Genomic DNA, 26,778 nt, shown 5'->3' on the forward strand with positions numbered 1-26,778 from the left:
CCCACAGAAAGTCAAAGCTACTTCAGGATTTCTTGCAAATAAAAAAGGTTTCGGTTAATGAGCAGCACGTCTGAAGCAGAACATTATGCACATTGACTTGAAGTAGGAATATTCTATTTTAGATTTCAGCTCCATCAAAGGCCTTATGTTCTTCTGTGCTGTGAATCCCTTGTGTTCTACATCAATAATCCTGCCTTTTATGAGCAAATAATTACCGTTGCCTTCACCTCTGTTTATATATAGCGCGACATTTCGCCATACATCTCGGTGACATATACATATTGTAAACAAGCAGATCTACCTGATTGGCTTTCTGGCATCTGAGCTGACAGTGACAAGCTATTATACAGCGGGACCTTTTCATTTGCATATATACTTATGAACTCACTCCCTTCCTCCTCTTTTTTTTTTCCTTTCGTTTTCTCTCCTCTCAGCTCGTCACTGGCGGCTGGCTGCTCGTCGAGCAGAATCTTCTCAGAGAGAGGGCAGAGAGGGAATGTTAATTGGCGAGCAATACCCTCTTGTTGAGACGCAGTCCATAAATGAACGACTATAAATTATTTATATGCCTAATCAGACAGCATGTGCTCAACTTATTCTCTCAAACAAGACAGCTTCTGTGCTAGTCCACTTTCTTTTTCCCCCCCTTCCTGGTAAATAATTCTAGTTTCTTTTGATAAGAGTGCAGTCACACGAGGCTGTGTGCTAGAAGAAGAAGCCTAATGAAAATATGGTGCCGCAATGATGAAATAGCTGTTTTCTGGCTGCAATCACGGTTAGGAAAATGAATGACCCGCTTAGCACCAGGTATTAAAATGCATCCTGTGTTTGGAAGGTTTTATTCTGGTAGACGAAAAACAAATGCAGCCCAGGTGTAAATGCGCATAAGGTACACTAAGTATTAGCAACCCTGGGATAATGAAATGAGACTAATCCATTTGGAATGGATAGTCTGTACATTCAGCCGGGACATACACAGAAACTCAGCGATCAATCCGTCCATCAATTACTCTTCCCCTACAGGAAGAAAAAAAATTGGATAATTGATGAAAACATAGTGTATATGACCTCTTCAAACCCCCCTTCGGGAATTAAAACATAATTTGTTGGTGGTTTTTAATTGTTATTTTATATGATATATTCCATCCTGCATCAACTATGTACCTGTTCGTAGAGGAATTTCTGAATTTGTTTAACATCTATGAGGTTCTGACTGGACTGTTGAGGGCAACAAATTTGCAACACACAGCAACAAACTTACAATTTTCTCAGATTTCTCACAGTTAATCACCATATTATAGCAAACGTATTTATCACTGTCTTGATGCACCAGTCGCTTTGAAGATGGTTGCAGACACGGTCCCCATCTTTAAAGTAATCACTTCAAATGTCGCAGTCTCCAGCCAGTTTCCCCAAGTATGAGTATAACATTAAGTAATGCGAGTTCAGTTCGTCCACTTAACCTTTAATTTGGTGATTAATTTCATGTTATGGACTTAACAATGTATCTGAAAACATAACCTGGGGCTGTGGATATTGCGATAGCAATTTTCGCTGCTTTCTAACCTTAGAAATTAATTAACGTTAGGACATTACGGCCCTATGTTATGCTGATAATTTGTTGTACAGACCTTAATAGAGGTTTCTTTCAGCTGCTCCCTTATTCACAAAAGGCTGCCATGGCAGATGACTACACATGTGATTTGGCAAGTGTTCATGGCAGACACCCTTCCTGACACAACCCCCAAGGATGTGGATCACCTCTTGGTCTCACAATATTAGGCAAATGGGTGACGTGGATGCCAGCCATTACGGTCGCCACTGCGGTCCGACTTGTGTCGGTGCAGCAAAGGCAAAACGGGTTCTCCTGTTCTTGAACAGTCAGAATTATTATATCCAGAGTTTCTGGGACTGTAAGGTCAGTGCTTTCATAGATTTTTGCATCATTTCGAAGCAAACCTACACCAGGAAAGGGGGCCATGACTGGATGGAGAGAGAAGAGCGCAACCAATAAAGAACCATCATTGGACTCTTCAGATGTCTGCAAGAGCACAATATGTCCTGCTACAGCCCGGCTGTCTGTCAAACACAAGGCTTTAGCTTCATCGGTTCCAACATTACTATGCTTTGAGAGTCTCAAGCACACATGCACTCATACAAGATAGGCACAATGTCTTGGCATTCACACCCTTGACAGAGAAAAATTCACAGACAGACACATTTCTTCCTTCAAATGCCACAAGGTGCTGGAGGGTTAAATTAAATGGACTGCTAAAAATTTGCAACAAGAAAGAACACTAGAGTGGAAACAGGATGCTTCAATGGATGTTTTAAAAGTGCATCTACAAGAAAAACCAGACATTTCACACTGAGATTTCTGAAAGAGCCAGTTTGAAGGATTTGCTTCTGTTTCGTGACCTCTCCTTCACGTGTTGAGACACAACCTGTCTAGACTGCCATTTTCTGGAAGCCCCAAACTTCTGCTTTAACAAATATCTTGTTTGCCAAAGTGTCCTTGAGCATGACTGTAATTTGTATCCAGTTCCTGAGTGCTGTCCTGTTGCAGAGCCTGATCTCTGACCTCCATCTACGATGGGACAGGAGAAAAAAGAATTTCTACACAACGATCAATAAAGTACCATTCGTTCTGATGCTGGGTCACAGGAGAAACACCTCAATCCTCCCTTCTGATAAGCTTCAATTTTAGCTTGTAAGTAGTGTCGACAAAGGTGGAGGTTCAAAGCTAAATCCTCACAGAACAAAGCAATTTTTAAGCTTTCACATTAATTCAAGCAGTATGCTTGTTTGTCTGTATTCTGGGCTCTAATGTTTGGACAGAGGGCCTGAAAATATAGATATGCAGAAAAGCATTACAGCTGAGCAGACGGGAGAGAGGTCAAGCAGTCTACAGATGGCAGGTTTTAGAGCCAAACCAGAAGATTCACTTATTCAGAGTGTTCATTCAATCCTTTTTTTCATGTCAAAAGATACACCATCACACCCCGCGGGCATGAAAACCCTGTCACTCATCACGCTTTGGCTCATTTCATCGTAACCAGCTTAGCAAAAAGTCAAGTGAAAACGTAGCAAAACCTAACCCTCATCATGATGGACGTTTTTGCTCTTCCACTGGTGCACCTTTCTGACAATGAGGCACCTTTTTCTGTACCCATCAGCAAGCAGCAACACCCAGAGAGACGAAATTTTAAATATTCATTAGTGATTACCACCTGAGACAGCTCCACTAAGCTGAAATCCAGTCTGTAAAACACAATGTCGGAAAGTTTGAAAGCAACAACCCCATCATTTTCCCTCTTTTCTGTAGAGTCATGTCAGTGTACATACAATAAATATATGGAGTCCTTATATCTAACTAAGGCTCAAAAATCCAGTACTGGTTTGGCTCTTCTCATGTTTCAACTTTTATTTCCTGAGCAATCTGAAAATCTACAAAAAGTTAAGGTTTAGCTTTGGTGATCACACATCCTCACATTCCTCCAGTATATTTTGACACAGTCCAAAGCTCTGTATTGCTGGAGGCCAGAAGCCCTGTAAAAAACATGTGATTTGTCTTTGAGAGTGTGACTCATATCTAATGTTTCTTCATCTTTTGTCCAAAGCACACCAGTATAGTGCAAGGCTTACACGTGCCCTTGAATGAGGATAACCACATACTCATTCGAAGAATGGAATGGGTGATGGCAAGATGGTTCAGTCTCACAGCAGAGGGCCAATCCATTCATATACTCATATAGATTTCTATGTGTCATTTCCTAATGGACCTCCCACTTCAATGTCTTGAAGTGCACGGCTGCCAAGACTCAATCACAGCAGAAACACTGCGTGCTGATACGTCAACCCGTGTATCACCCAGAAGTGGCGGAGGAGGAGTCACTTGCAGGCAAAGGAGGATAGTGGACATGATTTTTGTGAGTGAACGCGTGACAATGATGAGCTTGGCATGTCGCCGAGGCAACAAGCCTCCTCATCCATTATTCATCTGGGTAACAAACTGATAAATGAGGTAAATGAAGAGGAACAACGACAGCGAAAATCATGCCGATGGACCAAAAGAGACATTTAGAAGTCGGCTGCACCAGCGGCATCCTGAGGTGCATATTAATCTGCGAGGTAAACAACAAGGTCTGGACACAGGGTCAGAGCGAAGCGCCTCTCAGAAGAGAACTCTTCTCTATGAGAAGACTAATGTGAATGTGGATTAAGCTTCCAGAAAGGGATTTGAAGGAAACGTATCCGTATTACAGGGAGAATTCGCACATGACACACTGTCAGTCACCAGGACTCTCTGAGACCCCTCTCCACTGTCCACCATCAAAACAACAACAACAACAAAACAAGTGAAATCCATCTGCAGACCAACTTACAGTTGCATCAGTCTACTAGCACAGGTACAGAGAGCATAAATGATATCCCAGGTCTCACATGTCATGCCAAATTAATGCAACGCAATCTGTACGAGACAGCAGGGGGATGAATTATTGCCCTGTTGCTACGGTAACATCTCATATGCAGAAAACACATTGCCGCGGTCTGAAAAAATGGTGATTTGTGAGATTTCATTTCAGAAACCATTCCAATGACGAGGGAGAAGCAAGGAGGGATAAATGGAGAAAAAAAGATTGGCAGCGAAGGAGGGAAGGGAAAAAAAGAGACACTCAAATACAGTGAAGAGAAAGAAGAAGAAGAAGACGGAGACGAAACGAGGCAAGGCTTCACTCGCAGCAATTTGAAGCAGTCCTTCAGACAATTTGGGTCACTTCTGTCACTGTATTTCTATAAGGCAAGCAGAAACACCTCATCTGCCATTCATTTCATTTCCATTCCAACACCTGCAAGCCATTTGCATTCTGTCAGTTTTACCTCTCCCTTTCATTTCTCCACATGCCACTACATTTCCTGAATGATAACATACTGGCAATTTCTACACTGGCATAGCCTGGGCCAGGACCACAACACCACCTGCATCCAAAGCAGGGGGACATTTCCAATATCCAGTTTCTTTCTTTTTCTTCGTCCCCTCCGCCCCAAGTCCCAGTCCGACTCTCATGTTTCCAGCAACAACACCCCTCCCAGCCCCCTACACCTCCCCTCCCCGTTGATCCAATCCACATCTTTGCCATCTGACCCTTACGAGCCCCTGCAGGACCTAGCGACTCCCCGGGGACCTGAGGTCGGATCATATGTTCCCCTTCTCCATAGCAACAAATGAACCACACACGCCAAAGAGGTCACCTGACAAGCTGTCATCCAATCTATGGCGTCATTTCTTACAACAGGCATCGCTGGATCATTAAACCAAGTGCAAGTGTGCAGCTGTGCAGATCATATCAAGGCTGGTTTCATCAAGTTAAATGCAACATTTCTCCAAATCCAGTAAGAATGAAATATAGGCCCAGTGTGAAAATTTAAAGAGCTAAAAAAGAGTAGCTCTGCTTGTCAGGGCTCATCTCGCATCAGATATACAACACAGAAAGAGAGGAACAAAAAAAAAAACATCTGAGAAGCTCAAACTGCTACATACCATGCAATTATTACACACCGATAGCCCCAAAATGTCAGAAAAATGAAGCCGTGCTTGAATTTTTGAGGATTAAGGTCCTTTATGCAACACTTCATGTTTACGGATCAGGCCGGTCTGTGAAGTTTTATAAGAAGGGCCTACCAAAGGGATGAGCGAGAAAATAAGGATCCAACACTGGCGAGTCCAGCCTGAGCACTCGCTGCTCACTGCTGTTTGTGCGACACTCGCTCTAGCACTAATCTTTCAGTTTCTTTTTCTTTCTTTAGTCATTCACTTTTGAAGATTGCTGCCATTTCTTTTAAGCTAGCAGTGAAGCTCTTTTTTTTCAGATTGTCTCGCTTGAGTTGTGCTCTTTTCTCTCCTTCTTCAGCCTTGGTGACTATTACTGTTTAATGCTAACCACACAGAGGTTCTATTTTTACCACGCAAAGCAGGAGAATCAATCAAATTCTCGCGCGTGTCCCCAACACTGAGCATTTACACCAGAAAATGAAAAAGGCCTTTTGTTATCACAACAGAAGAGCAGCAAAATAGATTTAGGAAATTGTGAAATTGTTTTGTTAATGTGAATGATTAAAAATTTGCATTTCAATAGGCAGAAGCTGAGAATTAATTAGTTTTATTATCTACTAATTTGTTGATTCCTTTTATTATTATTTTTTAATTTTGATTAATCAATTAATTCCCATGTAGTAAAGCACAAATTAATATAATTTTCCAGAGCCTAAGGTGACATTTTTAAACTGCTTTGCTTTGTCTGACCAGCGGTCTCGAATCCATTAATGTTCTCAGCTTTCAACAACATAAAGCAGAGAAATTGGCAAAAACTCGTGTTGGTGCTCATTCACCCTATTTCCAAGAGTAAGATTAGAAGAAACTCTCGTGTCTGTACAGTACATAAGAAGTCTTGTCATCATTGTGAGGTTGCTAGGCAACCAGCCGAGACTCCAGAAAGTCATAGGACTAAGCCAAGAAACAGTCACACACATATAACCCTCTCTATAAGCACAACTTAATGTGTTTATACGTTTCACAAACATTATAAGGCATGCATTACATTTTACATCATTAGCATGCAAATATGCTGTCGTAGTTCTAACAGATTCAGAAAGCTCTTCTTCTTCTTCTTCTTTTTTTTGGAGCTTTTATCCACTGATGACCTAAGCTCCTAAGAATGAGAGATGATAAAAAAGCTACTTTCACTTGCTCTCTTATTCACAATGAGTCACCATCACAGATAGCTCCACGTGTTTGATTTAGCAGAGTTTTCCTCCACATGCTCTTCCTGACACAACCCCAAAGGGATCTGTACTTTTCCAAGGATTGAACTGGGAATCTTTCTCGTGTTTGGCAAACGTGTAAACAACTACACAGTGGAGCCACTAAGAGTGTCAATCAAAACATTAACATCCCAGAGTCCAAAACCGGTGGATGACATCATGGTGCTGATGCAGATCACTACTGTCTATTCTTTTAAAGCAGCGACTGACTTAGTGTTTGGTTTCAACTAGAGCTGGGCGATATAAGATTTTTTCATATCACGATATGTTTTTTTCATTTCAGGCGATAACGATATATATCACGATATAAGCCAAATAACTATATTTGTAAGATTTAAATGTGCCATTGCTCACAAGTAAAATGTGAAATAATTAGCAGCTTGTTTTAATTAAAATATTTATTTCCCATAATAAGTTCAACAGGGCAGATGTACTTAAGGAACATGAGGCTTCAGTTTCAGATAAATAAAGGCAAATATTGCAAACTACACAAAGGGCAGCCGCTAAAGCGTTTAAGTTTCAAAATAGAACAAACAAAACAGACCACTAAATTGTCAATTCCACTTAGAAACAAAATATTAATTCTAAAAATAAATCTTAGTTTGTTTTACAGAAGAACAGACAAAATTGACTAACTTTTGTCAATATCAAATAAACTGAGAACTAAAAGGAAATTCTCAATCTCTCCTTGTTGTATAGCTTAGCTTTTCAAACAGTTTTAACAGTGACTTTAGTCTGACAAAAGCCGAATGATGAATTAGCGCTTTCAGTCAGAGACTGAGCATGCACCGCTTTATTGTATTTCCAGACTTGCTTTCGGCACAATTTACAGTGCGCGCTACTCTGTTTTTTGTCAGACTTGAAATAGCCGAAATACCTTCACACTACAGAACTTCTGTGGCCCTTCCGTTCGACAAGCTCTCCGGCATTGGAACCATCATCTGTTTTTTCTTCGGTAACCTTCGCTCACACTCTCGGTTGATTTTTCTCTAGTCGGCAAACTCCTTTCCTTCATTACCCGGGCTGCACGGCTGCAAAAACAAATACACATGTGCGCCTTGGCGCTTGTGCTGTACGTAACAAGTCACGTGACGTGACGCTGCGGCTATGATTGGTTCGGCTCTGCGCTACTTAATTTGGATTGGCTGTTCTTTTTTTCTTTTTTTCTTTTTTTTTTCTTAAGAGGACAAGAGAGATGAGGCCTATCGCAATAGTTTAATTTTTCTATCGAGAAAAAGTTATTTCGCAATACATATCGTTATCGTTTTATCGCCCAGCTCTAGTTTCAACTCAGCTTTTTTTCTGGAATGAAAAAGCTCTTGATGAGCCATCCTCATCTCATGGTGAACAAACTGAAGCAGCCTGCAGGAACACACCCCAGGAAATCTTGGCCTGAAATACCCTCCCCAGAGGATATATCAGCAGACTCTGCAACTGGTTCACAGATTGATCTCCTACTAATAAGAAAGCAGTCCAAATGGTGCTTGCGTGAAAGTACGACTATATGACTCTGGATGATTAGAGAGGTGTATTTATATTTGGGAATCCTTTCAACATGTGTTAACACCTTGAGACTGTACATACATGTGTCTGATCGGGATGTGTAGCGGTCCTGTGATTGAGAATCTAGGGCAAACCCCTTAAGTGGAGAGATGGGGAGACGGAGAGAGAGACAGAGAAAGGGAGGGAGGGAGGGAGATCATCAGAGCCATTACTGTGTGATAAATGATTTGCTAGCTGGTGAGTTGCCCTGAGGGAACCAGTGGGGCAGAATGTGTGTATGCATGTGTGTATGTGTGTGTGTGTGTGTGTGTGTGTGTGAGGCAGGAGGGGCGGTTAAACCTGTGGCTTACTTTTATCAAGATCCCATGGCACCCACGTACTGCTAATGCAATCTGGTTTGCTACAAAGGGAAAAGGGAGGTTGAGGGTACAGCGCACACACACACACAGAAATGAACTCCAACTGACTGAAATCAAACTTTCTCAAACACACACCCACCCGCACACAAAGGGTGAACTCAACTATGCGCACTTTCTATCGCACAGAAGCAGAAGCACACAATCAAACTTCTGCTCATAGGCGCACACACATATTATCTCACACTCGCGCTCTTACACTCTCTGCAGGCAGTCACATCTCAGGGGAAAAGGAGCTGGAGCCAGGGCCAAGCTCAGAGGAGGAGGAGGAGGCAAATTAGTGCAGAGTTTAAAGAGCAGAGTGGTCGACGAAGAGAGAGGGAGAGACCGGGGGAGTTAGAGCAGACCAGAGTGGAGGAACAGTCCGACTGCTTGAACAGGGGTGGAAGATGTGTTAGGTATGAAGATGGTAAAAGGTAGAAAAGATGGGAGAATGGAACAGGAGAGGGATGTAGCAAAACGATCCAGGTGCAGTAAGTAAAATAGAAGGATTAGAAGTTAAGAGCTTGAAAAGGGTGAATGAACAGAGAGTGAGAGAGAGAGGGAAGAAAACACAGGGGAGCTGGAATGACAGCGAGGAGAGAGACAGCGAGAGGGTAATGGCTGGTGGGAGAGGTGCGAGCAGCTTCTGCCAAGATAGAGGAAGAACCAGAGTGGGAAAAGAAAGAGAGAAATTGAGCAATGTAACCCCCAAGACCCTGCTGTCTTCACAGGAGAGTGCTGTGTGTAGGTTGATGTGTGTATCTACATTGGTACTATAGTGCACTCTGCGCTGGCAGGTCTGAGAGCGGGTGTCAGGCTCCTCAGGTTGTCCGTGGTTAAGATTGGGAGGGAGGGATTTCTGGTGCGATAGCCCCAAGGGGAGCTCTTCTTGCTGGGGTAAGACAGCCTGCCTGCTTGCATGTGTGCCTGGGCTGCTGGCTCCAAACTTTGGATGAAGCCCAGGAAGTGAGGCGCAGCTGGATGAGCTCTGGCACCAACTCTAACTACCAAAATCACCAGGCAACACCATCCTGAGGTAGTATGCTCACACACAGGTGGGAACATTAAGAACCCAAAAGCATGCAGCAAAATCGATCCACGTCTTTCTGACATTTTGTAGGCAAATATTTCCAAATTAAAAAGTGTCAGAAAGGCTGCTAATGAAAATATTCATTACCTGTAGCCTCTCCTGTTTGGTGTCACTAATGGTCTTCATGTCTACTAACTCATGTAACAAAAAATAAAAAAAAAGTTGATTAAGAAATGTTAACAACCTCCATTTATTACAACTGATGAGCAATTATAATACAGCACATTAAAATTCTCCTAAAACCAAACCTCCATTAGAAAACATGAAGCCGAGTGCAGGCTAATACTGAGCTGCCTGGTGTTATGCTGACCTTTATCTGACATTACTTCCCTTTTTTTTCTACAACTGAGTGTTGTCAAGGCTGGAGTATTAACAGTAATCCGTGCCAAGAAAGCCCAAGGAACCACCAGCAAAAATTGCTCGTATACGGTAGTGCTGGTTCGGATGAATGTGCCTGTGGACAGAGGGTTGTTTAAAAAAAATAGAGTGGACTGAGCGTCGGTTGGGGATCGTGGTGCGGGTTTTCGTGGTCTGCAGCAAGTGCTCAGAATTCAATCCAGCTGCGTGAGAAAATACCCCTTTTTAGTAATTTTTAGCTCAAAAATACACTCTGTGTCACCTCTTATTAATACCAATAAACACAGAGCTATGTCACTCCAACATTACAGCCTGAAAAAGCCCAGATGTCTGACCTTGGCTCGCAGCAGGATTTGGCTTCAAAGCCCAAATAGCTGATGATGCAAGACATAACTTAGAGTAAGCTTGATCATCCGTTCAGCAGAGTTTATCTTTGCTCAGTCCCATATCCCCGGGTCAATAATGTTGACTCATCGACCACTTCTTCCTCTGTTGTCGATAAAGCACACTACAGCCTTTTAGCTGCTGCTTTGGCTCTGTAAAGAAGAAACAAAGCAAATGACCCCCAAGGACTGATCAAGACTGAGGAAAACTGAGGCTGATGCTGATGATAAAGTCCCATTCACGGGCCAACGCTAACTGTATTCTTGTGGTCGTTTTCCTTCTTAAATTCACAGAAATCATGCTGGCATTTAAGGATAAGATGTGAAAGGGGATTACGAAGGCAATATTTGCACGTGGAAGTACTTAGACCACTGATGAGATAAAGAAGGAAAAAAAGAGAGATTTGGGTGCACGCTCTTTAAAATCATTCCAAATCTCTAGTGATTTGAGATTTTCTCTTTCCTCACACTGCCCTCTATCCTATTGATCAGTGCATCGGCTGCCTAATAGACAGGTAGTGAAAAAAGCAGGGAAAGGGAAGGCTTGAGGTGAAAGAGTCACAGAAACTGACCAGAATATTGAAATGGTCAATTAAAGCAGTGCTTCTTGGAACAGCATGAGGACAGCCTGAGAGTCACACAGGCCTCTTCAGGTGGGGGGAAAGGGAAGGATTATTATCTCCCCGAGACTGAGGCGCGCACAAAATAATTCACCTGGAAATCAATTTCCATCACGTCTATTACAGACCACCGATGGACCGAGAAAGAAAGAGAACGAGAGAGACAGACCAAGAGAGGCTCTCATTTCCCCTTTTCATCCTTGTTGTATTTTTCTTCCCTCTTTCACTGCCCAAACCATTTCCACAGCAGAGTGCACTGGCCGCAAAAAGACATCTGCAGTCGATCATGATAAACAGTCCGCATCTCCCACATTTGTTTCCCTTAAAAACCACAGAGCTGCATGAGTAAAAGCTACAGCTGCTGCCTCTTCATGGACTTCCTTCTGCATTAAATCATGACGTAAGGGGATAAAACTCCAGAAGTGCAGCTGCTGATGGATTGGTGCCGTTGTTTACAGTGACACAAATTTCATTAAAGGAGGCACGCCCATTTTGATACGGGAAATTTTTTTCAGAAATTGGCCCGTAATGAAGAAGTGAATCCTATTTTTATTACTCATTTCTGTTTGCAGCTCAAAGAAGTGTCCAAAGCATCTTCATTTTCATTTTAGAATCTGTTCTCTGAAACCCAAACAACAATTTCAATATCTTAGCTGCAAAATATGCAAAAAATGTTTTCCTTTCCTTTAAAACAAGAGCAGGTCATAAGAGCTACCTTTCTTTTTTAACAGAAATTGAGTCCTTGACTGAAGAAAGAATGTGCAAAACGAGCATCGGGTTCGCCACTTGTCTAAAACCTAAACCGTTTCTTTTATTCTAACAATGGCACCAACCCACAACCCTCATTCACCATCCAAACCTCCAATTTCTGCAGTTTCCCTCTGCCGGATCCTCATTATCAACCAAGGAAAACAGAGAGGATGTGCCTTGGTGTGTGTATTTGTGGAGAGGGGAGCTGGTAGATAGGAGCAAACGACACGAAGCAGAAGCCGACGAAGTGATGGGTGTGACTGAAGGGATGGGGGTTGTCAGCATTTGTAGGTCAGCGTAAATGTTTAATGCTTTATGCTGATGAGCTGACATTCTTATCTGTCTCTCTGGTTCTCTGAAAAAGAAAAAGAAAAAAAAAGACGCACTCTGATACCCACCGCCGCTTGCACACACGCGACTGCCACACATTTGCAGGCGTAAGCCACCCACTTGTGAGCCCCTGCTTATACTCACCCCGACCTCTCGGCACGCCAATTAAGCAGGTATGTGACAAGACAGCCAAAAGTTCCAATTAGACCAATCTACCTCTGCGACATGTCCCCTTATACCAGTCTCCCCATGGCAGAAGCAGCAGGCTGCACCTTCCTTCCCCCCACTGGTCCTAAATGGTTTTCCATGCCTCACTCTCTCTTCCAGCACTCCTATTTACCCCAGTTACATCAGAATGAGGAGCCCAAATAATGCAACTTTAATAGAGCCACTTTAGCATTCAGTCTTAAAGCGGGGGATAGATGTCTCAGTTATGAGCATGCATAATTATTAGGCCTGGAGTACACATTGTAATTGAAAGGGTCTGATAACAATGCTGCCTTGTTACATGCAATACATTAGGAAATGGGGAGATGGATTAGAGCTACATGACAGGGAGGTGGGGAGAGAGACTCCATTCAGTTTGCAAGGTTTAGTAAAGAAACCCATAATGGCCTGTTTATCTTATCAATTAGGGAGCCATAATATTTTTTGAAATGAGAAATGGGGCTTGCCACGGGGCACAATCACCTCATAAATAAGGCACCTTGCTAAATAAATCCCCTAACCAATTTATTCAATTTACCACACAATGGCTTATAGCTTAATTTCAGTGATAATGGGAGCACACACTTGAGGAAATTAAACTGGAGAAGTTGAAATTTCATGAGTCATTTCCAAATGACCCCCAAAGGATGTTAGAGAATCAGGTGACAGGAATGTTCAGACAGCACAGTCTGTCTGTCTAATAAATGCGGCTTCGTTTTTTTTTAAACAGAGAGAAAGCCAAAGGGCACGGTTTGCTTCTTTCTTTCTTTTTTTTACCGTTTGATCAACAATCATTTCAAATACTGGTGCAGTTCTGGACACATTATTTTCAACACGTCGTCATTAAGGATTCAGTGGAAGCCTGGCCGTTAATGGCTTTTAGATGCTGCCTCCCACACCCTACTTGATGGGGCATGCTTTCCATTAAAGTAAAAGTATTTTGGATGCTTACAGTTCGATCATAAAGCTCCATATGTTGCGTTGTTATTTCTCCGGCTCTGTCACAAACAAGCCTCCTCGCTGTTACAGCGTGGGGAGACGGCGCTGCATGAAAGCCAACGTGTCAAAATCAAAATTCATCACTGTCAATGACGGTAATTGGTCTTGAAAAAGAGAAGAAAAGCACGTTCTGTGCCACTGGGCTGATTAAAGGCATCGCACACGCAAGCATACACACAGTCTGTTACTTGGGGCAGATTCTTTTCTTGCTTGAGTTTTAAATGTAGCCACATCTTATTGTTTGAATGTCAAAAAAGATCCATCGCATCTCTCTTTTAATATAGCACACAGTGTGCGCAGAGCGTTGGGCCGTGTTTTGGTGCTGAATGGTGTTTGTGGAGGTTTAGCTGTATAGAGTGGCCTAAAGCACTGCTGGGACAGACAAGACAAAACTGGGTGTGGCCTGGATTCACACAAAGCCCCCAGTGGGTGAACGCCTAAGGAGAGTGTCTGTGCATGGATGGATGGTCAGATAAGTTTATTGGGGACACCAGAGTGGCTCCATGGTGAGTAAGGGATAACAATGGGGAGCCGGAGGAGTGGCAGATGGACATATGCTAGGACAGATATGGATGTGGGTCTCGGTTAAATATAAAACACATCTTAGAGCTTATTCGAGAATATGTTATCAGTCATGTGGGGGCCAAAGCAACACTAACAAATATAGCAGTGTATCAACGACGTGTTACAGAACTAATCAGTATCAGCATGTTTCACAATCTCACATCTTACACTCATGTGTCAGGATATCCAACAATGGATGAGATGTAAATTACATTTCCCTCACTAAACCGATGATTTTGGCTGAAATCCACTTCCACGTGGAAACACATTATTACCCCATGTGGACTAAGAGCAACCCCTAACACTTTAAGCCCTCCCCCATCTAAATCCACAGATGACACTATCGCTTTTAACTCCCATTTTTCTTAAGCGCAGATCCCTCAATGCAACACCACTGCAACACGTCGGGGTCGGGGCCGCTAATGGAGCCCTCACCCCGTGTCTCTCCCATGAGGCTGTCTGTCCTGAGGAGGAAATTAGGTGGTGTTGGGAGGGGGTTATGTAGTGAGGGTGTGTGTGTGTTTTGACAGGGGTGGTAAGAATTCTGGGTCAGGGACTCAGTGGAGGCCTCTTAATCTGGAGATGGACAGGGTGGGGTGTGGGTAGACTACACACACGCAGACACACACACATCAGATGGGACCCCCTACCAATTTACATTTACCTACTTAGCATGCCCCTGGGCACGTGCACGCTCTTATCCCTTCACTGCAGCCTTCTGCATATACAGCAAGTGCGATCATGGGTAAAAGAGATTATTTTACCCTAACCCAGATATTCTAACCCCACATGACCTACTGGGTTACAACAGCATCAGTTCTTCTGGCAACACAATAACCCCAGAAGCGCACCACATTGATGAAGCTGACGCTGCATTGGATACTCAGTCAGTAGGATGACATGGGTTGATGCAACAGCAGCTCAATGATAAAAATGATAAATTAAATATGAATGTGCATGAACCCCCCCCCCTTTTCTTCCTTTAACGATCAGAGGCATTGAGGATGCGGCCATAATATTTCTGGTACAAATCCTTTTCACGGCCTCCCTCTCTCATTCTTCATTCCTGTCACCCATGGCTGTGTTTCTCTTTCTAAAGAGCAGATGCACTATTAAAAAAAAAATCATTAAACTAAAATACCTCTGTGACAGCACATTTTGCCTGAGCTGCAGTTGTTATTCATATGAAGAGTACGCATCTGAATGATAATGCCCTCCGTCTGCCTTGACCCCTGTTATGTAAAACGCTGATGAGTGTGACCCCAGAGAGAAGAAGGAAGACAGCTTCCGGGCTGAGGTCAGGTTTGGACTCTCCAGACCCTTGGAATGAAAAGGTGAGCAACTGGAAAAGCCACCTCCCTACACTCAGTCTTGGAGCATTTGTGCCCCCTAGTGTACTTACTTGTCCAAGCAGCTTCAGGCTGGAAGTTTAAAGGCTTAAAACCACTTTTGACTCAAACACGAGAAAACACTGGAGTGCATGAGAAGGTGAAATGCAAGAGCAAACAGTTTCATATATTTGTGTCAGTGAGAATGAAGAAGAAAGCAGCACTTTATCTGTGGGGAAGTCACTGTGGGACCCTGTGAGCATATTCAGAGTTTTGTATAAGCTGGAGGAGGAAAGGCTGGTTCTTTAATCCAAGAAAAGTGCTCTTTAGTGACCCACATACTGAATGCATCTCTACAAAAGAGAGCTGATGAGCTCATAGACACTCTGGGGGTTCAGACACATAAGGGCTCCTTGAGAGCAATAACAAAGACTGCAGAAAAAAGGTTAGATCCAGACCCAGCTGGGAAACCCATGAGGGCACTGTGGCCGTTTTCATCTTCGTCTACTTCTTCTTCTTGTATCATGTTTCAGTCATACACGTATTACTTCCTTAGATGAAATCGCACATTTGTTGAGATGCTCAGGTTAACAAACATTCGCATTAAATGGAGACTATTTGGAAAAAAATTGGGCTTAAACAACAGAATCATGTAGATCTGATCTGAACTATAATTCATTACTGTGTGTCCTACATGAGAAAAAGCAAATCAAAGATGCAAACTCCATTACAGCCACAGCAAGCAACATAATAACACGAGACATTCAACTCCAATTCCCATCTACTCAATCTTCTCCGATTGCTGTACTGCAGAGTTTAACAGGTAACAGTTGTACTGTGCAGCACACAGCCATTAGATGGCAGCAGATTCAAGGAGTAGCTCCTTTGTGTTCATTTATACTATCAGTGCCCAAAACCTCGCACAGACAGAGAGAAAAACAAACATTTTAATCACTCTGTAGAATGACATCTTATTTACTGTATGAGTAAGACTGATGAACACATAATTAAAACGCTGATAAATCTATGATGTTCAAATGTCAACACCCTGCATGTGCTGTAAATTAGAGCTATGACATTTTAAGTAAAGTGCTAATGATGTACTAACCATTTCCCATAAAAGACCACACATTTCGAACTGATTAATGTTGTTTGTCACAATATGTGCAGTCGGGGTGAAGCCCTCATCTATGATCATTATTTGAAACACTATAAATACTTCTAGTGAGTTATTTCTGTAAATAACTGCTTCCAATTCTAGTTTTTATTGTAACACTAAAATTAGCATTACACCTGGCATGTGTCATGCTATAGTAAAATGAGTTATCTAGCTGATAGCCAAAGTCAGACTCAGATGTAATCCATTTACTGAAAGTTCTCGGTTTTTGCTTTCTGGGTAAACGCAGAGCCACAGAACACTACAACAGTTGACAGCACCAAAACAATTTACTGACTCGCAAACCGCAGGGTTGGCACGGGCTCCATAAAGTGTTCCACACACCTTCACATTCGCCTGTGAGCCATTTGTTTACAGCAGGTCCGAGCAGAAGCAGACAGAGGTTAATAATGCACAGTGTGGGAATAACTATGACTAACAAGCTTGGTCATGAGACAAAGTTCAATAGAGCCATGAAGATAAGACGACACATATGGTCCAGAAATCACTGCAGAGAAGAAGAGAGAAAACACAGCTGAGGTGCTGCCTGTATCTGGCTTTAGCAGGAGATGATGAGGTTGAACACAGAGGATTGTGTTCATTCCCATCGGGGGAAAGAGTGCATTGGATCATTTCAAGGACTCTTGGTCATGTTCCAACAAAGTCGATTAAGTTGCACAAGATGTGTGTGCGTGCATGTGTGTGGAGAATGAATGAGAAGAAGAAGAGAGAAAGGAGATAAGAAGAAGAAGAAAACTCTGACTGAGAGGTAACAGCAAAGCTGCCAAAAAGGAAACGTGCATCTTAATAAACATGCCCCTGGGCAACAGTAAGCTTACACACAAGTCGTGTCACAGCTGTCGATCAGGAAGCACACACATTACTCAGAGACACCAAAGCTCTGACTAAGAACTGAAACTGATGGAATTTTACGTTATGCATTGTACATCATATGAATTTTAAATTTTAAATTTTAAAGAAAGCGATCTCCAACTGCACCAAAACTTAACAAGCTCCTCTATTTTTCTAAGATTTGCCTCGGTAGTTTTTGCATAATGTAACTGAGAGACAGAAAAAACATATGGACAGACAAACACGCGGCACTGTTATCATATCAGCTAATATAAGATGACAGATGCTTTGTATTTGCATTCTGCTATTCCAAATATTTCAAACCTGTTAAGCTGACCTAAACTGAGTGACCACGACTGTTTCATATTACCCAAATCATTGCAGCTAAACAAAATAAACTTCTGTAACCATCGAGAGCGCCTTTCATGTTGTTACCGCACAGTTGGTATTTGCCAAAGTGCTGAGAGACAGGGAGTTGTCAGCCTTGCCTTGCTTCGCGGCACCAAACATATGCTGCTGAGAGTTTTTGCTCTCTATGCAAAGCTTACTTTCTGCTGGAAATAAACACTCAGCCACAGATTGAGTGAAATAAACACTCGTGTGAGCCCATGCGCCTATGGAAATAAACACTCTTTTGGAAAGAAAAGCGTGCACATACCGGTGAGCAAGAACTGACATGAAAACCTCTAAAGGCCCAGACACCTTAAAATGGATACAGCACATGCACAAAATAAACTAGAAATATACTGACATAGATAAATCCCGGAGAACTAGGACAAACTAAAAGAACAGACAAAGATAAAAGTTCATGCCTTTTGAAAGTTAGAGGACAGCATTGCTATCAATGGGTAATGTTTTTAGGGCCACATGTCAGTCTGTTTGAGAACAACACCCTTAAAAGATAATGCAAAGGATGTGAAGGATGATACTCTTGGAGCAGCCCATTAACTATAGTAAACAGTTTACTTTTTCCATTGGTGGCAATTGGTGTCTGTTATGAGTTTAAATTTCCAAGACCTGAATGACAGAATGAAAGATGTTGTTACACACAAACAGACTGTGCAACTTTACCTCCACATTAGCAACCGGGATGTGTGAAAAATTCTATTTAAACGACAAAGTCCTGCACTGAATAACACATGCCGAAGGCTGATTTTGACCAAAGGTACAGTAAAGGACTCTATTCTGCTACACAACAGTCATTCCAGCACTTTACATAAACAACAGCCGACTGTAGAGCAGCGAAGACAACACAGTATATAGTGTATTTAGCTTCAAAACACCAGCACCTAAACAACACTTTAGTAATGATGGCTTTCCCTAGCATTGCATAAGAGGCTGTTCTTCACTGTGGGAGATATAATGATAACAACAAAAGAACAGGACACTCCATTCAGACTTTTAATAAGCGATTCATGGATATACGCATATCAACAATGAAAAATCACTTGTTTAGTCCTCGAGTTTCTGCGCAATTTCAAGAGGATATTGAAGGAATAGCTGAAACAGAAGGTCAGGATGGCCCTGAATTCAGGGAGGGCTTTTTGACTGGTACCTCCCATCCAAGAATGAGCTCCCTATGACCTCAGGGAGAGAAGGAAGAAAGGATGCAAAACCAGATAAGGAATGAGAGGACCTTGATAGGGGGTATTCCCAGTGATAAACAGACCATGATGACAAGGACAATATGAACTTTGAAAAATGTTAGTTTTGAAAGTTAACCTGTTTTGGAAATGGCTATTTCACTCATGTTATCTCTACATCTGATATCAGATGCCATACAATTTATTCCTCCTCACTGAGACTATCTAACATGTCCTCAGGTGGTCATCTAGTTTTCTACGTATTCATAAAATGCTTCAGTCCTTAAGCAACTATCTCCAACTCTTTAAGCCAAGTGGTCATTTATTTCTAACCCTTTCCTTTCAACAACGCTAGAAAACCTCCAAGGTCCTGATGAAAGAGGCCAAAAAGAAGACCTACAGGTTCTCTAGCCGGTAGCTATCGATTGTGTCTGTGCAAACAATACAGTGGTAAAGCTATACAGAAGTGAAGGAATCTCGTGGCCACTTATCCACCTGTACAATGAACGCTATTACTCATGCAGCTTATCATTTAAAACTAATGACATCAATTCTCTCAGGGACAAAAACCTGAAGAGCCACAAGCTACAGGCCTTAACCCTGTAAATCTCATTACTGCACAGACTGACCTCCCAAATCAGACAGCAGGTAATTGCACACTCTTGCATCTGAAAGTCACATTAAAAGCCCGATAATGGCTCTCTGACTCAGAATAAAAGGAAACACCAGAGCAGACAAGAAGAACAACGAATCTCTCTTTGGCAAAGAAAGGAAATTGGTACCTGCTTGATTCATAGTTAGGTCCACAAAGGATGCACTCTCCAGATCACATTCGTTGTTAATGGTGTGCTACTTGTGAAAAGGGCAAAAATACCTGTTTCTTGATGAATAGGGCTGCTTGAGAAAAATGCTGGTGTGGAGATAATGAGGGTCCGCCGGTGATAAAAACCCACACAGTTCACAGCTGAATGGGCTATTCATGTGCTATCAAGCACTGTGATGAAGCAATAAGAAAAACATTTTGTCTAACAAAGCAGATGGACTGAGGTCCAGTAAATGGTCAAATGTAACACAAGTTAGGAAAAATAAAACATATGATGGACAAGGTTCTTTTGCTTCATTTGGATTTTGGACAAATTAAAATCAAGCAGAAAAAAAGAATTGAACGTGACATATAAGACACACTATGAACAATTCAAAGCACACAGAATGAAATAAACCAGAAGAAAGATGCTGTAGTAGTAGTAAGAACCCAACAGGCCCCACAGAAACCCAGTGGGATCAGTTGGGAATCTGAAGTAGGCGTGCCAGATCTCCATATTTAGAGTGATTAAAAAACTCTGCTGCATTTGTTTATTCAGGTTAGTTCAACTAGGCCAGTTTGAATGTTGTCATTAGAAGCAAAAGCCCCTGCATCCCTGCATTGTTTCTATGCAGTCTTTGGATTGCAACTAATTTATATTTTACATAGTTCAAAGAGGCATGTGCTGTATCGTACACCATAATGTTATTGTCTCAAGCAGAGTTTAATGAGACTATAAAAGCGTCACAGCAAAGAGAAGAGCAGGATAGAAACAGCAATGACAAATTCTGGCTTCTGTGAAAACCCTGTAGTTCAGCCTCATTTGGGAGTAGGCGATATAAGTTTTAGTCTCAGCTGTCACATGTGCTTGTTTGCAACAGCTTTCTTGAGCTGGCTTGTATAGCAGTTAATGAGATCCCGAAGGAAACCGGTGTTAAGCAGGTCACAGACTGTTGCAAGCACCAGAGCATTCATAACCACACTATGGATGACCTTTGACCTCACTCCTATCCTTGTGCTTGCTATATAATTTTGTGAAAGTCTAAAGCCTCACTTGAGGGTTACCCAAGCGAGGCTAACCCATATTCATGCACAGCCATCTGCGTTTTTTTTCCATGCATGTGGAAATTACAACTGAATGTTGTAATGCTGTTGCTGCCAGACATTAGGACTATTTAACTGCCCTGCTTGCTTTAACCTGTCCAGCTGTCTATACAGGCCGTGTAAGTGGCTGCTTTACTTGCATCCTGAAGCACATTTTTAAGCTTCCAGTCTATAATCCTGCAGTGACAAGCCAAAATGACTGGCCTGTCTGTGTAGACAGCACAGGCATTACATCTTTTTCTATCTATATGCGCAGCTTGACACAACAGTAGCAATCTACGACACCAGCCGCATCAAATTACAAACATATAACATGCATGAAATGAAAGACTGAGGCCCTTAAATCTGTCAGTAGGTAAAATTACCAGGTACAGAATAGCAAATTGCAGAAATGTTGTTCACCCATGCAACAGGTGAGCACAGTCACAGCACCCTGGTCCCTGTAAGAATGTATGCACAGCTTACATTCTTACAGGGATATGAAAAAATGGGATACGGGACAGGATAATCCTTGTCATATTAAATCGGATACAAGTTACTTTACCATTCATGCCTCTGACTGATAAAAGTTGTCATTGCCAGCCTGTTTTTTCCTCAGTGACAAAGACCCTAAACACACTTTGAATTCTTAAGGTTGCACTTTAATGGTATTGTCCTTTTACTGCTTTTCTCCAAAGGACATATGAAAATAAATCAGCTGGGAGCAAAGAAGCCATAGATAAGCAGCTACTTACCTGCAACAATATATTTGTGAGCTTCAGTATGCAAAAGAGGGAGAAAAGAAGGAGGAAAAAAGCAGTAAGTGATTAGATTGCAAGCCAAGCATAAATTCCATGCTTTTTTTGTATGTGTGTTTTTTTAAATGGATAAGCCTAAGGTGGATTAGTGTCATGAAGCTGATGAATGAGAATGATGATGAGTAATAAGTAAGTAATGCCCACTGTTTATGGCAAAACATGCATATCAGTCTTAGTGGAAACAGATGCCAAGAAAGTTCCAGTATATTGAATGATGCGAATCTTGCATGTACTTTGAATAAGCAGCACAAAGCTTTGGGCCTTACACTGTCAGCAAAGTCCAACAATCACAAGAACAGAATGCCTGCAACAACCCACCTTACTCATGAGCAAATCACTAGAGACATGCAAAATAATACATTTTACTCATCTCCTCTATCTTGCACACATGGGCTCACACACAAATGTCAATCTGCTGTTTGCCCAGCTGATGCAGATTGAGGAGGAGCAATGTTGACAAGGTCTATGAGAGGCTCATGCATAAAAGATGGGCTGAGCAAGGCTGGAAGAGGGAGCGACTGACTGGGGAATAGCACAGAAACCACAGCTCCCTCCATCGATTACTAGCCAGGCACTCATGGAGATATTCCGTCCGTGTCTGAACTATATGTTGGCATCAGATCAAATTATGTTCTCTTCCAGGAAACATAGACAAAATGGCCCTGTTTGTGGGTCACGACCTTTGCACTAAGCATGCGTTGCGCCTTTTGCAGTGTCACCACATTTTTGGAAACATAGTTTTAGCTTAGACAATTATCAAAATATAAAGTGATAATTTAACTTTTAAATGCTAGGCAGCTGTCCCTGTTGCAGTATTTGAAACACTCTTTGTGATTGGACACTCACTGGATGGTGGATAAAGCGGCCACCATCCAAGCTACCAATCAGGCAACGAGGCTATTTCACTGAAGGTTGTTTAACGATGAACCCAATAGCACACAGCTACAAACAACAACAAAAAATGCAGCAGTTATTCTGCAGACAAAACAGGTGTTTTGATGGGTTTTGTCCTGGGGCTGGTATTAGGAAAGTGCCGGCTCTCCTCCTCTGTTCCGCCCTCTTGCATTTCTCTTATCCTACTTTCTCTACTCTCGTCTTGATCCTCATTATTCCAAACTGGGGTCTTTGTGGGAGCAAACGGTCTATTATCCAAAGATGGAGCTTAGGACAACTTAAAGCTTTGGAGGAGTGGCTATTTATTTGGGTTGAAAGACAGAGAAGAAGTGGGGGAGTGTGTGTCTGGCCTGGCATTCCCATATCACTTAGGCTAATGTGATTAAGGGCGAGTGAGAGAGGGAGTTCATTTAGCTCAAAGTGTGTTGTTACTAAGTGATTCACGTCAGGGAGATTCAAAGGGGGAGAGGCAGGGATACTGCCAGTCACTGGACTTCCTTGAACATACACATATGCATGGACGATCAAATAAGAATAGCAGTATGCTGCATTTTTAGTGCCTGGTGCTGAAATTAGCACGCATGAATACACACACAAAAATGCTCATTGGTACCACCCAAGGTCAGAAATGAACAAAGTCCCCATTATTCCGTTTCTTTCTCTTTTTTTTCCTTTCTTGTTTTTCATTTAACTCTTAACACTCCCAGTTGCCCTCTGACTTACCACAACAGCTCAGCGAGTGTTTCTTTAAAATAGATGATCTGTTCCAAGCTAAAAACACAACATATATGAAGGGTAAACAGGACGACAGACTTATTTAGGCAGAAGAGGTAAGAGGTGGTGGATGCAGTGTCTCAGTGGGTGCATGAAACACAGCAGATGGACCTGCTGGACTTTTGAATGGCTTTTTGCATGCTGCCACCCACATTCACATTACACTAACAGACACTGCCTGTCAGTGGCACTTCGAACTGAGCTCTCACACAGGGAGAGAAAGCCATTCCATGTTAATGAGAAGAGACATTGATCTCTTTTAACTTAAACATCTGAATCTGCTGATCTTCTATTAAATATCTCCAAGTATTTTACATTATAGATCTTTTGCTTTTAATATAAAATGAATATCAGACTCAAAATCAACTGAAGCAACAATTCTGCCTAAACTCCAACCAGTCCACCAGCAGAAACAGTGCACCTACTTGCCCTCTACACCCTAAGGTGTAAGCTCAAGCATGTTGGTGCATTCTTGTAATGGTTCTAGTCGATTAAAATAAAGGCATTTTGACACTTGTTAAAAATACAGATACATTGCCTGGACATGGATTCGGATAATTTTCTTTTTTCCTTTCTTATTCCCCGTCCACGTGATTTAAGAAAACACTAACATTGAGGAAAATCTCCTTCCTATAGTATCTTAATAGAGCGACTGTTTAACTTCTGTCTGTCAGATTTATCTGAAGCTTTTAAACAAGATTACAGTGAAGTTTGTTTTTAACCCTTTCACGCATAGTGGTCACTACAGTGGACAGCGATTCAAAGGCTGTTTTCTTGTATTTGTGTCAGTGTTGATGGTATACTTGCACTTGCACTGATGTGTCACTCCATATACATTAGTTGTCCACCTAAGTGGACATGTAAAAAACTCTTTGAAAAGTACATGTTTAAAAAGAAGAAGTTCAAAAATCTTTTTTGCATGTCTAAAGACGAATAAAAACACTTAAGAAAGAAAAACCTGATCGAGGTTGTAAAAGTAAAACTTATTATTGCAACTTGCCTATAAAAAAACATCACGTACTTGCAACTTTTTAAAAATTCAGCTGCAAGACTTGAGACAAACAACCAAAAGCCCACATCGCCCAAGTTCTTCACTTTCTCCTGGTTGCAATATGCCACAGAATTGATTTTAAAGCCATATTATTTATTTATAAACCAGGGGATACCTTTACACCAATGAGGAGAGGACTGCCAGTGGTGCTCAGGGCAAAAGTGAAAACAAGAAGAAGCTGCTTTTAGTCATTACGCAGCACAATGCTGGAACCAACCGCTCGGGAGTCTTATTCTTTTTTTTTAAACAGACTAAATCCTAACTAAATGCTTTTAAACACACCATTATCATTCTGTCAGTAAGATTTATTTTTCACCCATGTATTTTATTCTTTGATTTTATGTATAGTTTTTTTGCTTCTGTTGTCTCTTGTTTAACTTTTGAATTTTTTTTTACTTTACTTTTTTTACTTTACTTTGCTTCTGCCTGTTTCATCCCATTTTAATTTCAATGGCGCATTAAATCAACACGTGTATATAAATCCTGCTTTATGAATAAAACTGCATAGTTTTCCCTGTGAAAGAACATGTCATACATCTTATGCTATAATAGTGTTTTTCTCTTAATGCTGTAAATTACACTAGTGAATACACAGGAAGGCCTGTGTCAACATTTGTGTATTTGTCATGAGGGAAGTGAGTATTTGGTACTCAGCTGAGATCCGCTCCACCCACCACCACCAAGGATACTGTCCATTCTCAAGAAGACCACCCTCCCACTCCCCCAAACAGGAAGGAATTTACAGACAGGAAGAAAAATGTGTCATCCCTCCCTCCTCCTTTCTTGCTCTTTTGTACCCTATCACATACCTCCCTCCGTTTTCACATTGGTCAAAAAGCGGGAAATGGGAAAATACGAACTGTAACTATGAACTGGTATGTTTGTATTAAACCCAAGATCTTAACCACCTTTCCAGATGCTGATAATCCTCAAAATCTTGCGCACTCTCCTTCTTCGTCTTCAACTGGAAACCAGTAGTGGACATCATCAGAGAGCGAGAATGAAAAGAGCCTTTTGAGATTCTTGATTCGAAAAGACCGTTTTTGGAGATGCAGACAACATATGTGAATCTGGACCCAAGAGAGCCTTTAGGTCAGCCACAAAAAGGTCCGAGAACTGGGAAAAGGGGGAGATTTCTAAGGGACTTGGACCAACGACTGCACTTTCTCACACGCGGGACACTGTGGGTGTAAAAAGTCCTATCAGTTTCCAGCTGTGAGGTGTATACAACCCTTTCACCGTCCCCTCCTTTTCTTCAGCACTTGAATAAATAGAGGCTGAGAAATGGGCCGGAGGGGAAGAGAGCAGGGGAAAAAAAGGAGGGAAGGATCCCTTTGGTACTTGTTTACCTCGTGCAGCCCATCCTTCATGTCGCCCCAATTTACGTGGCCTTGGCAGACTTTGCCAAACAACTGCTCGCCAGAAGAATAAGCAAGAACTGCATTGGTTATTTTCACTCTGGTGGATTTACCCCAGCTGATTAGGAAGGGATGTCAAGTGAGTTTTACCATCTCCGACTGTCCTCGCGCCGGACCGTTTAGAGTTCTTAATGATTTATCTCTTAGTTAATGCATTGGAGTCGTGTTGGACGAGAGAATCAAGCACGTAGGCTTGTTTTCCCTGTGCACAGCGGCCACATAGGTTTCGCAACAAGTCATTTGCATATGCAGCGCTGTGATTATATATAAGAGAAGATAGAAATGCAAAGAGGGGTTCCCTTCGCTCAAGCAGAATCTTTTCACAATAGCGCAATTTCACGCCATGCAAATCTGCAGCTCCTCTGTGGGCCCGGGCTGCCTTAATTTAATTTTGTGTGAGGGGAGAGATTAAACACCCACAACCACACATCAAGATAGACAGCCAGGACTGACTAAAAAGCCACAAAGACAAGAAACTGACACATTTATACCAGGTGGATTTTGCCAGTTTTGTTCAGTTACATCTCCATTGTCTGACTTGGCAGATGCAACGGGCTGCATATACTCCGTCTTCAGAAATATTCGTTTGAAAGTGCAGATTATGCGATTTTAGGAGATGCCTGACAGAAACTTTCTGGATAAATGAAAACGCTTCAATCTTTAGGACTCATCTTGTTTCAAAACAGGAGACAGCATTAATTCAGCTCTTTATAAGGACAGAGTGTTATCTTTGGTTAAAGTAGGGTCTAACTCCCATCCTCCTACCAACATTGTGCTCCATGTTAGGACGCGCCGTGTCAGCACTATTCCTCTGTGGTCCATTTACATCTACGCCTGACAGCCCCCAAACGTTCCTGACATTCCAGCTGTAGCAAGACATGACCGCCTTTGCTTAAACTTTTGCACTGTACGACTTCAAGATGCAGCCTTATGTCCACCGAAGGCTAAAGCTAAAACCGAAACTTATAAACCCCTAATTTACTGAGAGCATCGGTA

The 26,778-nt window shown here is 42.0% G+C and overlaps 1 protein-coding gene and 1 long non-coding RNA gene across 7 annotated transcripts in view; one reads left to right on the forward strand and one right to left on the reverse strand.

Moving 5' to 3' along the window:
• Window positions 1-26,778, reverse strand: part of agrn (agrin) — a 261,140-nt gene that overhangs the window by 172,796 nt on the left and 61,566 nt on the right. For 5 of the 6 annotated variants that reach the window (XM_025902005.1, XM_025902007.1, XM_025902004.1 and 2 more), the window contains exon 3: window positions 21,583-21,603. The exons of the other annotated variant lie outside the window; for it this stretch is intronic. In XM_025902005.1, the coding sequence (XP_025757790.1) occupies window positions 21,583-21,603 (21 nt within the window). The remainder of the gene's footprint in view (window positions 1-21,582; window positions 21,604-26,778) is intronic. 6 annotated transcript variants of the gene reach the window in all.
• The window catches only part of LOC112843373 (uncharacterized), a 62,779-nt gene that overhangs the window by 21,376 nt on the left and 14,625 nt on the right, over window positions 1-26,778 (forward strand). The gene's annotated exons all lie outside the window — the stretch shown is intronic.

The sequence above is a fragment of the Oreochromis niloticus genome, linkage group LG20 (genome assembly GCF_001858045.2).
Source record: "Oreochromis niloticus isolate F11D_XX linkage group LG20, O_niloticus_UMD_NMBU, whole genome shotgun sequence".
Classification (NCBI taxonomy): Eukaryota; Metazoa; Chordata; class Actinopteri; order Cichliformes; family Cichlidae; genus Oreochromis; species Oreochromis niloticus.